Below are 14,617 nucleotides of genomic sequence, written 5' to 3'. Positions count from 1 at the left end.
CCAGAGGGACCATCTCCCATCACTGTCAATACCACCTCACCTCTACCCCTACTACACAATTAAAAAAATTTTTTTAAATAGAAACAAAAACTAGGAAAATCAGAAGGAAAAAAGTTGGAAGAGACAAGTATGACTGTTTCCGAGGAGCCCTCAGATGGTGGCAGTGCTGACTGAATTCACCAAAGCCAAAAAGCTGCCCCCCAGCCTTGCAGGCTCCCTGATTTAAACAGTGATCCAGCTATCAGGGTAGGAACTCTAACTATCAAAGGCAAATTGTTCATTTTATTACATGAACTGTAACTGTCAACTGGACTGAAACACTTCTGCCAGCATGACTACTCTATTTTCTGTCCACTGGGAGAATGACAACGGATGTCAAACTGTAATCAAAAGTTTGCCTGTCACTAACGCCTCTGAATTGTACATTCAAAAAAAATGAAAGTGGTAAATTTCACACAACGTATATTTTACATATACATTAAAAAAAGTCTGACTCCAAAACAAGGACAATTTGGTAGGTGAAGCAAATGTTAAATAAGGAAAGTCTGGTAACAAGATAACTTGACACTATCTCTACAATAAGAACAATCTTGCCAATAAAAACAGAGTTCTTAAATACATTTTAAAGTGTCCTACCAATATCTGCCTTTTTAGTACTTTTTTCTACATGCATGTCCAAGACTTTTCGGATACAAATTTCTGTAGACATTTGCAGTTATTTTCACCTCATTCTTAGAAAGGATTAAAGGTTTTTTAGAAATGATATTATATTACACTATTATAAAACATAATAGATAGTATAAGAAATAAGTAAGCATATTTTACAATAGTATGACATTATGAAGCACAAACACAGTGTCTGAGCGCTATAATATGGTCAAGTTACAGTCAGGTCTCGGCAACTCTAGGGATCACTCTTACCTCCTGAAGTAGGGTTGTAAGTTCAAACGTTTATGCGGACAGGAAGTTAATATAAACATGGTAAGGCTGAGATCTAAGGCTGGAGAAGCAGGCAAGGAACAAAACACACAGCACCATGACTGCCACAGCAAAGCAATTAGGATGTTTATACTACCTGGTACTGAAAGCCAATGAAGGACTTCAAGTAGGGGAGTAACACGAAAGCAAGCTTATTATATGGGCAAACTACTCCTCCTATTACCACAACTTTACAAAATGCTTACAGGAATTAAATAATCTAATGGGGGGGGGGACAAAAACAAAAACAAAAACAAGGCCCAGTCTTCTGACTCACAGAGGCCTGTAACAGGTCATGCCAGTGTTTCTGTGAAATACTATGGAGAATCTCCCAAACTTGTACTCGTTTATTAACAGACAGGAGCTGTAGGTACTACAATTTGTTTGAAGCGACCATAAATATTCTCAAAACGCAATCACTGACCGCTACTATGAGAATCACCTGGGATATTTTTTAAAAACACATCATCTCCAAAGAATATGATCTAGTACACCTGTAGTACAGGTGGCCCCAAACTCTCACTTCTACAAAAATGTAAGAACTACTATCCTTATGTTTCCTCAGAAAAGCTTCTTCTAATGTTCAAGGTACCTTGAAGGATGGAAGAGTCTGCAAAAGAAAGCTGACACGTTTAGCCTTTTAATAAAGAAAACAAATAATGCCTGGGTAACAGAAGTTGAAAGGTTATTAAAGATACTACATAAATCCTTATCACAAAAACACTGAAAATATAAACACTGAAGGATCACAGAAATTAACCTGCCAGCAAAGTAAACTGCCTACAAATTATCCAGTAAGATATACAAAAGTTTAAATTCCTGAATTAAGCACAATTAACAAAATACACTTTATTAATATCTTGCAAATAAGCTAATCTGAATAAAAGTCTTAAGATGTTTCACAAAACTCAGTACTAAGATGTTCTTTGTTATCTCTCACATTCAAATGTTTACTTAGAGGTTGTTATACAGATTCCTGTTATACAGAATTCTTTCCAAAAGTTCTACATATCAATCAAATTACTCAGGGCAGTCTTTTTTTTTTTTTTTTTTTTTTTTTTAAGTAAGTACTCTACTAATGCCAGATTCATTCCCCAGTACCCACGGGGGATTGGTTCTAGGACCCTCGCAGATACCAAAATCCACGGACGCTGAAGTCCCTTACATAAAATGGTTAAGTATTTGCATATAACTTAAAAACATCCTCTCTTATACTTTGAATCATCTCTAGATTACTTATAATACCTAATACAATGTAAGTGCAATGTAAAATATAAATGCTATTTAAATTGTTGTCAGTTTCTGGCAAATTCATGTTTTGCTTTTTAGAATTTTTTGGAACTTTTCTCCCCCTAAATATTTTCAATCCATAGTCGGTGAATCCAAGGATGCAGAACCCTCGGGTACGCAGGGCTGCCTATAATTTTAATCCAAAGGGTTAAAAGGCTTTTACCTTGTTTTTACCTTAGCCCTTCCACAAATATTTTAAAATAAAGGAGAAACAAGAAGGTTCATCAAGCCCTGCACTCCTGAGCACAGGCTCCCTGAGGCCTGTGCAAGTAAATCCAGACTCCCAGTAGGATCCAGATTTCTCCAGTCTTCAACTAACCTCTTATTTGGCTCCAGTTCCTTACAAACGGATATGAATGCCTATGGGATTTTCCCAGCTTACAGATATGCAAATCTAGCCCATGACAATAAACCCAAATTGACCTCAAAAACTGTTTTTCAAAAACTCTATTATATGCAAAAAGATACATCATCTATGAAACTCCACAAATGCCCATCCATCCATCCACTGAATGCTTCAGAATTACTTAACATACCCATATGTTCGTCCATTCAATGCCTCAGAATTTTGAGAAGCTAAGTTCACTGGAAGGGTCCTCCTCTCAAAAGAGACCAGAGTAAGGATTCAAATAAGAGCACGGCTTTTTTCAGTGACGTAGATGGTCACTTGGAAATAGATCACCTATCAATCTCGTCTTCTCTTGTTGAGTATGTAAGCATACGAGCTACAAAAAGGAAAGAAATATTCAAGGGAGAAATGATTCTTTCTAAAAAAGTGATACTTTGCTTCTTGACTCTTCAGCCAAAAAACAGGCATGACAGAAGAACTAACACAACTATGAAAAATTATTTGTATTCAAATATATTTCCAAGAAGATTTCAAGATCTGACACAGGCACAGAGAAAAGAAATGAATTAAAACAAGTATAAACAGGTCAGTTATAGACTGACCTCTAATTGAAATATGTTAAAAAATATTTTAATTATACTTAAAAAAAGTGATTGAAGTAATTTTTTTCTTTAATTCACATCTTCTCAATTATCTTAAAACACTTGAGAGCTGAACTCATACATTAAGGCAAATCCTGATTTTATATACTCATTTAATTAATGAATTCTGTTTCATTTAAAATTGCTAATCCAGGGAGAGTTTTTGTAAAAAACGTTTTATTGCTACAAAGGGAAACATGGTCACAAAAAGCCTTTAAGCGTATCTTAACGCAAATTACTATTCAATGTCCAATGCCGTAAAAAAATACACAGAGCACAAAATACTTGCCCAATTTATCTCTTCTAGGGTAAGTATTCAAAACATTAATGCACACTTGAATATACACTCCCAAGAGCAGCATTTAAGTTCAAATGATTAGAATAGATATACTAACAATACACATCTGTTATCCTTAACACCAATAAAGTAATAAAAATTAAGCTTAAAAATTATACAAACAATTTATCGAATCTAAGTTTGGTAGCTATAAAAACTAAAATAGTCTTACCTTCATTTTATTAAACAAATGTCAAACGTTTAGAAATTATATAAAACAAATTGTAATGTGTGGAATGCATGCAACATGGTGTTAACTCTCATATTTTAAACTATTAAAATTCTTACCATTTTCCACATTGGGACAGAAATTTAAAGCTTCTTTTAAATCTGACTAACACCTTACATTTAATTTTCTTCAGGTTGGTCAACAGGGAAGCCAACAGGCTCCTCCTTGGCTTCTTCTTCCTCTGCGTCTTCCCCTTCCCCGACCCCCTCTCCTCCCTCTCCTCCCCCCAGAGCCCCCTCCTCCCCCACTCCCTCTGTGTCCCCTCCTTCCTCTGTGTCCCCTACTCCTTCTACTCCTCCACCTTCCCCCACTTCCTCCACCTCCTCCACTTCCTCCCCTTCCCCCACTTCCTCCTCTTCCTCCTCCTCTTCCTCCTCCTCTTCTTCAACAGGCTCATCAATCTTTTCTTCCTCCTCCTCATCTCCTTCTATTTGTTGATCTTGAGAATGATCTTGAATTTCAAAAGGATTCTCACCCTAAAATCATGAAGAAAAATAGTTTTTAACATCAGCACATTCATTTTTTAATCAGTGCTTTTAATTTGCTGTGTCATTGAAAATAAATACTATTTAGAGCTTTTTATTTCAACTTATGGCAAATCTGTTTAATATTTGTTGAGTATCTATTTCATACCTATGTGAGTATATAAATTCCTGAAGTCGTTACTTTATACTCCATAAAACAAAGCAGATGAAGATTTATGTTCTACTTAATTATACCAGTATCCAATGTACTACTGTTGCAAGTCCTCTTTAAAAAATTCAAATGAAAATTAAATAAAACTCAAATGAAAAATCAGGTATGTATCAGACAGCATGCCTTACTTTTACTTTAAACAAGCAAATCTGGAATTTACTAAACATTCACAGATACAATTTTATTTTAGTATTTTATTTAAATACTTACACTATGTACCTGGATTATATCTCATAAATTGGACCATATAAGAAGGCTGTATTAGTGACGTAAGAAGTGAAAAGGCAGGGAGGTCACTAAGTAGGGGAGAGTAACACTGGTGCTACACTTTAAGATGCACCAAGTAGGAAAGATTGTGCTCTACGCTGGAATTTGACACAACATTGTAAAATGACTATAACTCAATAAAAATGTTTAAAAGAAAAAGAAAAAAATAAAATAAAATTTAGAGGTGTGAAACTAAAGACTAAAAAAAAGATGCACCAAGTAGGAAGATGAGCTGGAGCAGCAAGAGAAGAAGCACTAGTGCGGAGTCCATTCTAACAGCCCAGGAAAGGGCAAAAGAGATAGTGACACCATTAACGGAACAGGTAAATTAAGATGGGGAAAGGGGAAGAGGCAGGTATAGGCTGCATCTAATTAAAATCTAAGATGTCTAATAGGAAACTGTAAGCTTGCAACTCAAGAGAGAGGAGACTTCCAAGTAAGACATTTAGATTTCAGAACTGGCGGCAGAGTGAACAGTGAAACCAGGTCTTAAATAGGACAGCTGGGGGAGGGGGTGCTGAGGGAGCAGGCAGGAAAAGAGCCAGGAATAAACCCTGCTGAAGTTGCCTGCACATGGGGACAAGGGTTAGAAAAGGAATCCTCAGCGCAGGAGGAAACCCAGGGTAACACAACATAATCCAAAAAACAAAGTTTCAAGACTAAATGACAGATCAGCTGTGTCAAATGAGGCAAACCGGTAACAACGGAAGAGAACTGGAGAAGGTCCCTAGAGCTGACTAGTTACTAAAGCCGAGTACGGGTACTTGAGGCATTTATTACACGATCCCTTTTACTTTCGTATGTTTAAAGGAATGATATATCAGTATCTTTATTTTGAATTTAAGGCACTGGTGATCTCGAGAGCGTGGTGCAGGTGGAAGTCAGAGAGCGACGACCGCCCAGCACGGACTCGTCGCAGCTTCCTCTGCAGCCCCCAGAAAACACAGGCCTGGGCCTAATACTTTCAGGTCTCAAATTAATCAAGTACTGGAGTTCCTGCTAAGACACAAATTCCTAAATTAATTTAAGACCTAAACCTCCTGAATCGCAGTTTCCAGGAAAGAAGTCTGGTAATACGCGTATTTAAGAAGCACTTAGGGAGATACTCATTTTTGAGAAACCCTAATTCAGAAGGTATTAAAAGGGGCCTAGACAGCTTTTTATTTGATTTTACCTTTGTTGGGGATTCTAATCACACATCTCCAACTGGGAAATGCTAGGGGTGAATAATACAGAAGAAGTAGAGAGCACAGTGCAGGGTGAAATATCTTTTCAAGGATGATAGTAAGGGAAGAGATAATAAGATAGGAGGCAGAGTCTAGGAAAAGTCAAGTCATTTTTAGTTTAGGGAACGCATAACCATGTCTCTTTGGGGAATAAGATAATAAACAGAAAATAATCAGATGAAAAGTAAGGAGAGAGAGAAAACTGATGAAACAAGAACACAGTTAAAGGGCCAGAGTAATTTTCCTCCAAAGACAACAATAAAGGTGAGGGAAACATACATAAATCTAAAGCAAAAAGCAGAAAAGCTAGAGCTCACATCTAATGGCCTCAATCTCCCTAAAACAAGAGAAGAGGTAAGAAGATGGGAAGCGAAGGGAGTAAGGATGAACTCAGGATGTGTGAAGAGTGGAAACTGTCTGAAACAGTCACTACAGGAAGCACCCTACACTGGGTGATAGTGAATAAAATCATTGTGAACTGCAGTGGAAATCCGGCAAACATAGTAAAGGCACAATTCCACAACACTTCTAACAAGAACGACAGGTAATAAAGCTAACCACAGATGGCACAGCTGAGAACTGCAGTGGTGGAAGAACAAGGCGGTCAGGAATCTTAGAACGGAAGCACTGCATTGTCAGAGGGCTGACCACGAGAGCCTGGGCCAGGAAGGGAAGGTAGAACAAGACGATACAGCTGGAGAATTGGGAGAAATTGATAAGCTGACTATTTTCATGGGACAAAGAGTTTAAAAGGTATTCTGCCAGTCTGGGAGCACTTGAAGATGAAAGCATTTTAAACCGTGACCGGAGCAGATCACGAGCAGAGGACGCTCTGGGGAGCAGCAGCAGGAAACAGAGCAGACAGGACTGCTGGACAGAGCATCGCTGAGTAATGTGACACCAGCGCTTCTCATGTTGTAACATGTATGTGCTGATTCACTTGGATCTTGTTAAAATGAAGATTCTTATTCAATAAAACCTGGACATGAACAGAAACTGCATTTCTAACGAGCTTGCAGGCAGTGTCAATACTGTTGGTCCTGGGATCCCATGGAGGAACAGGATTCTAGAAGAGTTCTCCTCAGTTCAGGGACTTCTTCCACAACATGCACATGAGCAAGACACCCCCACTAGTGATGTATCTCATCCCATGAACTGACTGTAAACTGCAGCTTGAAAACTCCAAGGAGATAGTCTAATTTGTATTCTTCTTTCATAAAAAATTACTTTCATACATCAATAGAAACCATTAACTTCTCAAAAGTTTGTGATATAGCAAGGATAAAAATCTAACTTTTCCTAATTTAGCTATGATGCTTTAATCTTTTTGATGCCATATCTTCCACAAAATCAGATTTTAATTAGGGCTGTCTTCACTTTTTAAAAGTGGTGTCCAGAATGTAGTAAAGCGGCTTTCAGCAAGTGTGAAGCTAGAGAGATCCCGGCCGGACAAGGACGTCAGACCTAATTGTCCTCCCAGCCGATCGACCCTCCCCTGAATCTCCTCAGTAAAATGGTTTGACCTCAGCAAAAAGAGAAGAAGAAGAGGAAGAAGAGGAGGAAGAGGGAGGAGGAGGAAGAGGGAGGAGGAGGAAGAGGGAGGAGGAGGAGGAAGAAGAAGAAAGAAGAAGAAAGAAGAAGGAGGAGGAGGAGGAGAAGAAGAAGAAGGAGAAGAAGACTGTAGTAAAGTGACAAATGGGACAAATCAGAATATAGGCCCCATAGGAACAAACTGAAAGAACTGAGATCTATTCAGCTTTCAAGTCATCTAGTTGAGGAATAATTTAATGATCATTTAATATAAATATTAAATATACATGTATAATCATTTAATAATCATTAAATAAGAGTAACTGTTAATCACAACAGGCAAAATAAACAGAACTTCTCTAATTTATAAAATAAAGATTTAGTTACTTATATAAGTAATGCTTTTGTAAATCTTCAATATAGCAGCTCTCTTCAGTGTAGGGATGATTTTAAATGAGGTATTATTTTATAAAGACTCAAAAACTAACCTCTACAATTTATTTCTATTAATTTCCTGAATAATAGTAATTCTTATTTGTACGGTGTTTATAACATGTAAGGGTTTTATGCAATAATAAAAAGCAAAACTCCTGGGAAGCAGTGGGCCAGGTATACCTAACCATTCACCTCCGAGGTTCCTGACATGAGAAGCAAACCTTCTTCCTCCTGATTCTACGAGCAACATTTCTCATCTCCCTGCTGCTTCTCCAACTTTTATCCAAGGAAGAGGAATGACTTATCCAACTGGTATGCTTGGAAAAAGAAACTGGGCATGCACAACTCAGTCCTTTCTGTCCCCTCTTTTGGGTCCTCCTAGCAACAGAAAGGGTACATTCTAGTCTGTGTTCTATGCCATGTGGTAGTCAAGAAGCCTGTTGCCATCCAGCTGAACCAGTAACAGAAGTCAGGGGGAGGTAAGTCTACCTAGGAGTGAAATACTAGAAGGTCCACAGTAACCACATATCTAAGATACATTCTCCAAGTCACCTTTTTAAAAAAAAAATCAAGAATAAAGCTGACAGCCAGAAAGAGAAAGAAAAACACCATAGGATATAACTCATATGTGGAATCTAAAAAAGAAAAAGAAAAAAGAGGACACTAATGAACTCATCTACAAAACAGAAATAGACTTGCAGACATAGTAAATAATCTTATGGTTACCGGGGGCGGGAAAGGGGATGGGGAGGGATAAATTTGGGAGTTTCAGATTTGCAAATGTTAACTACTATATGTAAAAATAGACAAACAAACTTCTTCTGTGTAGCACAGGGAACTATATTAAATATCTTGTAATAACCTTTAGTGAAAAAGAATATGAAAACAAATATATGTGTGTATATATATGCATGACTAGAACACTGTGCTGTACAGCAGAAATCTATACATTGTAACTGACTGTATGTCAATAAAATAAATAAATATAAAAGAAATAGGTGGAATTAAAAAAAAGAATAAAGCTGACAGCTGGATCTTCTATCAGACTCTTATGTATCTCTCAGATGGCCCAGCACGAGGAAGGGGATGAGAAAGGAATGGCTTATTGCTCCCTCCCCCCACAAATCCCAAAAATTAAGAAAAAAGACCTTCTACATGCAAGATATTAAGTAAAATTTTCCTAATTTTGTACTACATTAAATATCATAAAGAGTGGCCACGTCACCATTTAATTATTACAATACTACAATGTAACTTAAAGTCTTTGCCCTAAAATCTTACCTTAACAAAACGTTCATATCGTGCCTTCACTATTGGATTATTTAAAATGCTTGTAGCAGTCAAGACACTTTCTCTTTTTATTTGTTCCTTATAAGCCTATGAAAAACAGGACACATTAAAATACTTGAAAACCATGCCATGAAAAATATTTCCATAATTAAAGTGACACTGCACGACCAAATCCCTAGAATTAAATTATTTACTTTCTTTAAAGCAAATTAAGCTTTAAAGCAACATGGGCGGCACTGGCCACAACCTGAGTCAGCTCTGGGCTGGAACAACGAGGACTCCCTGGGCTGACCAGCCGCACCAGACACCCAGCCACTAGACGCCCCAAGTCCAGGTGCGCAGCTGCCTTCTCTCCTTCCCGCTCCACGGCCACCTCCCCCGCCCCAACTACTCCAACTGTTCATTTTCATGCTATCAAAAAAGAAAGAATAACTTTTCACACTGCTAGAGTAATTAGTCTTCCTCTAGACTGTGGTTAGTACAAGACTGTATTAAACCAAGGAGGAAAATAATACGGAATGTCTAGTTGCCAAAAAGGTGTCAAGGGAATATCAAAAAGAAAAAAGAACAAAGACTTAAAAAAAGATCATATGTGCTGCAAGTAGCTAAAACATTCTGAGTTACATGAGGTTCATGTCAATACAAATTATGAATTTAAGATTCAGGAATGCTCTATTTAAAACTAAAGTCTTTAATACTTGAATTTTTAAATTTGCTTCTCAGAAAACAAATTTCTCACAAAATAAACATTTTTTATTTGAAATAAATTTGATTAAATAAAACCAACACAGAAGCAGAAATGTGCTAATTAATGAGAAAATAGTAAATTTTCCTAAAATTTTTGAGTAAAAAATAGTAAACAACAGATAGTAACTGGCAATCCTAGTTTTTTAATTTATTTTTGCAATCATCAAAATATGTTACAATCAAATCTTTCCTTTCTTTTTTGTTCTAAAACACATACACACTCATTCATAAAACTATTTTGTACCAACTTTAAAAAATGTTAACAATAAAAAGAACGGCTCAACAACAGCTCTGATGTCCTGAATGTATACCATGTGCCAGACACCACTTAAATGCCTTTTACATTTTAATCACCCTAATCCTTAATCAATTACTTAAGAGTAGAGTGATTATCCATCCTCGTTTTACAGATAAGGAAACTCAGGCAAAGCAAAGCTCGTTACTTGTTTAACACACGGATGTACTGCACCAGGATCCAGACGCAGGAAGTCCTGCTCCAGAGCCCACAGTACGACGCTTAACCACTGCACTACACTACCTCTCTAAGCATTGTTACAGCTATTCACGCATGAGATTAATCGGATTGTACACAAGTAGGTAGGTTTTGGGGTGGGGAGGGTACAGCTCAGAGGCAGAGTGCATGCCTAGCCTGGGTTCAATCCCCAGCACCTTCCTTAAAAGTAAATAAATAAGCCTAATTACACCTCCCCCGCCCCCAAAAAAGGAAACCGTAAGTAGACAGGTGTGAAACCAGCCTTTGAAGGGCAGTAAGGGATTAATGAATACTTCAACGACGTCATTGAGACAGACTAAAACCTACCTGCTTCCCTTTGATGTGATCGGGAGACTTTAAGTGCTGCTGAACGGAGCTGTGCAAAGCAGGGATGTACACACTGCACGCGCTGCAGTGGACCGTCTCCACTTTCATCATGTGGTCGTCTGCAGCGACCCCTACAAGAGAAACGCAGCTGTCAGTGAGAAAAGTGCCATTCAGACATCCTTCCTTGTGACAAGTCAAATTTTCACTGTTTCAGTCCCCTGATTATCTACACCCCTTCTTCCAAAAGACAGATCAGAGTGTGTAGGCTGAGTTTTTCTGCCCTATCTCATAAATCTACATGTATAGATTAAAACCTATATGGATAACAGATTCAAATTATAAAGTATAATGACATTATATTTCCAAGTCGTGTTACACAATGATGCTCTGAGGCCTGTAAGTCCAGCTCCAAAGAATATTAATAAAGAAAATAAAAGTAGTATTAAAAAAACTTACTCTGTAGTAAAATAAGAATTCCCACGCTTATGAAAGTGAGCAGGTAGGAATAGGGGAAACAATGTCAAAATTGGATTCATTAGGAACAAAAATGTATGTTGGATCTTAAAAATGCTGATTGAGGTTTATCAGAGGCGAAGGTTACTTTGCATGGTTTTAATATCTATTTTATTTGTTGATTTCTGCACATCTCAATAGAATGAGAGTAACAGCTTTGGCGCTCTGGCTATCCCTGTAACTCTGGCTCTCAGGAACAGTGCCTGCCACATAACAGGACCCTGGTAAATACATTGAATTGATAAATTATATGTATTGGAGTTATATCACTTTTGAAGAATCATGTATTTTTTAATGTTAAAAAAAACTGACTTGGCTCTTCCTTTGGGTAATTCAATTTATCGTGACATTTGATTAAGAAAACAGCAGATAACATGTAGCTTCCATTATATGAAAAGATCTCCATGACCTCTGGCATTTCATTCTTGAAGTAACGTTGTAAGGTACTAGGACTGTGGCCAGCTGTATCCATTGGTTCCACATCTGTGGATTCAACCACAGATGGAAAATAGTAAAAAAAAAAAAAAAATTTCATAAAGTTCCAAAATGCAAAAAATTGTGCTGGCAATTATTTACATTATGTTTACACTGTATTAGATATCATAAATAATCTAGAGATGATTTAAAGTATATGACAGGATATGAGTAGGTTATATACAAATACTACATTCATTTTTTATAAAGGACTTGAGCATCCAGAGATTTTAGTACCTGCAGAGGGGTCCTAGAACCAGTCTCCCTCAGATACAGAGAGACAACTGTCCGTGCAAGTGAAAGTATGAGAGAAAATGGCACTTTCTGGAAACTGAAAGTAATTCAATATGGCTGGGACACAGACTCTAAAGAAGGGACAAAGAGAAAAAGAGCAGGGCCTAGATACTGGAAAGCTTCACGTGCCATGCCTAGAAATTTGAACTTCATTCGGTGGAGGATGGGGAAGCCATTGAAAATTCTCCAAGTAATAAAATCATGTAGCAGAATTAGAGATAAGAAAGACTAAAAGTAAGGAAACGTGTTAGAAAAATACTGTAACTGAAAAGAGAACAGATACAGATTTGAACAAATTCAGTATTTAAAAAGGAGATAAAGAAAGACTCAGTACATAAGTAAAACGTAGTGCTACAGACACAGCAAAGAAAGGGTAAGCACTTAAGATTAACTGCACACTCCGGCTTGGATGATAGGGCCATGTTCCAAGATGAATGAAGGAGATCTCTGTTAAGTTTTTGTTTTGCTTTCTTTATGGGGTGGGGGACGCTTACGGGGAGGATAGACTTTTTGGACATGTTCGTTTTGTGAGACTGCTAAAGAGAGATGTCAGCAGTCAGTTGGATGTGAGCCTGGAGTTCGGAAGAGAGATCTATGCTGAAGATACAGATGTGTAAGTAATCGATATATAGATGTGAACTAAGCTGTGTAAGTAAACTGATTCATCAGGAAGGAATGCAAAGAAAGATGATGATGGTACGAATGACAGAATACTGAAAAGTAACAACTTCTAAAAGCCTGGTAGAGAAAGAAGAGCACAGGGAGTGAAAACGACAAGGGAGTGAAGAGAGAGCATGAGGGCAGAGACAGGGCAGTGAGACGTCACAGAACCCAAGGAGGAAGACAGATCCACAAACAGAGTTATCAGTGGAAAGTGCTGGAAAGACAACGACTGCAAAGAGCACACGGAAGCTGGTGTTGGTAACCCCTGTCAGAGCAGTGTCAGCACACTAGTGGTAGCAGGAAGCTGTCTACTGTGGATGAAATAATAAACGGGAATGAAGAAATGAGACCAGTGTCGACTACGCTTAAAGAAGTGTGTTTGTTTAAAGAGAAAGGCAGGTTTTAGAGGAAGTAGTGCCTATGTTTTTCTTTTCTTTTGGAGTTTTTAGAACATTTGTGCTTGTTTATTTGTTTTTAAGATAAGCATAAGCTTCAGAGACAGAATCAAAAGAAGGAAAGAAAAAAGAAAGAGAGAGAAGAAAAGACTGAAAAACAGAAGAGTTCACCATTTGAGCAAAAGTCCTTAAAAAGATGAGAAGGAATAAGAGACACAGGACACACAGGAGTACAGCTGGCCCTCTGCATCCGTGGGTTCTGCATCCGTGGATACTGGAGAGCCAGCTATGGGACCTGTGCATCTGCAGATTTTGGTACCCACAGTGAGCCCCAGAACCAGTCTTTCTCAGATACTGAGGGACAACTGTATCTTCCGTCTAGAGGCAAAGCTGATTTTTCCCGTATGAAGGAAATGAAGTGAAAGCAATGAGGGTAGGTAAATCTGCAAGCATGAGAATAGGAACCAAACGAACTCATTTCTGATGACCCACTCAGACCTCCCACATACGACTCTGTACTGTGTCACTCTAATGGGCATCATTTACAATGAAGTAGGTTACGGTATATGAAACATGCATGTAAATTTCTAAAATAATTTGTTTAAATACATACCTTCCATGACATCTTTTTCAATTATTTTGACTACTTCTGTTTGATTATTTGTCTGTTGCTTACGAATAGATGTTTTCTTAAACTTATTAACCATACATTCCTAGAAAACAAAACAGAATGCAAACAGTTTTCAGTGGGCATGCAGTGTGTGCTTGGCACCATGTCTGGCCCATGGAAGATAATGACATCTGTTACATAAGAATAAATGTTCTCAAGGAGCTTACAATTTAGTTGAAAAGACTATTACAAAGTAGCAGGAAACTACAAAAAGTATTTACTTTTCAAAACATATTTTAAGCATATACAGAGAGAGATCTAAGCCAGCTAGAACAGTCAAGAGACCTTCTCAGGGCAGGTCAGTACTTGAGTTCTAAACGACAGTTAGGAACCAGTCAGTGAGCACAATTACAGAAAGAAATCTTAACTAAGGGACACAGTTCTACACGGACGCAGAGGAGTGAGTGCTCGCTGTACTTCTAACCTTCTAACAATTCCATCTCTTTTGCCCGATTAATTATATGTATGCAGTTAGCAGTCCAGCTCCAGCCCTGGCCCAACTCTCCTCCCCTTCTTTAAGCCCCTTCTGCCTACATGATGGCTCTTGGCCCTTCCGCCTAATAGTGTGACCTGTGTGTGAGTCGCTCCATTTCCAGCTATTGCTAGTTCACGGAGGGCCTATGTCTCCAGTGCCTGCAGAGCGCCTCTGGAAGGTACTTAAGGAAACACTGTTGGACTGATGCCCACGTCCTGATAATACAAAGGACACTGAACGTACACCAGAATCTCTGGCTCTGAATCTGGACTCCATTTACTGAAAGAGCCAATAAACT

General features: G+C 38.0%; 1 protein-coding gene across 4 annotated transcripts in view; it reads right to left on the bottom strand.

Moving 5' to 3' along the window:
* Positions 1 to 1,602: 1,602 nt before the first annotated feature.
* ZNF326 (zinc finger protein 326) overlaps positions 1,603 to 14,617 on the bottom strand; it is a 36,144-nt gene continuing 23,129 nt past the window's right edge. For all 4 annotated transcript variants that reach the window (XM_032487043.1, XM_032487044.1, XM_032487045.1 and 1 more), the window contains 4 exons: positions 13,788 to 13,887; positions 10,836 to 10,966; positions 9,260 to 9,355; positions 1,603 to 4,300 (listed from right to left, as the gene is read on the bottom strand). In XM_032487043.1, the coding sequence (XP_032342934.1) occupies positions 3,944 to 4,300; positions 9,260 to 9,355; positions 10,836 to 10,966; positions 13,788 to 13,887 (684 nt within the window). In that variant the 3' untranslated portion in view covers positions 1,603 to 3,943. The remainder of the gene's footprint in view (positions 4,301 to 9,259; positions 9,356 to 10,835; positions 10,967 to 13,787; positions 13,888 to 14,617) is intronic.

The sequence above is a fragment of the Camelus ferus genome, chromosome 9, assembly GCF_009834535.1.
Source record: "Camelus ferus isolate YT-003-E chromosome 9, BCGSAC_Cfer_1.0, whole genome shotgun sequence".
Classification (NCBI taxonomy): domain Eukaryota; kingdom Metazoa; phylum Chordata; class Mammalia; order Artiodactyla; family Camelidae; genus Camelus; species Camelus ferus.
The sequence above is the reverse complement of the archived record's forward strand: the minus strand, read 5'-3'. Positions and strand labels throughout refer to the sequence as shown.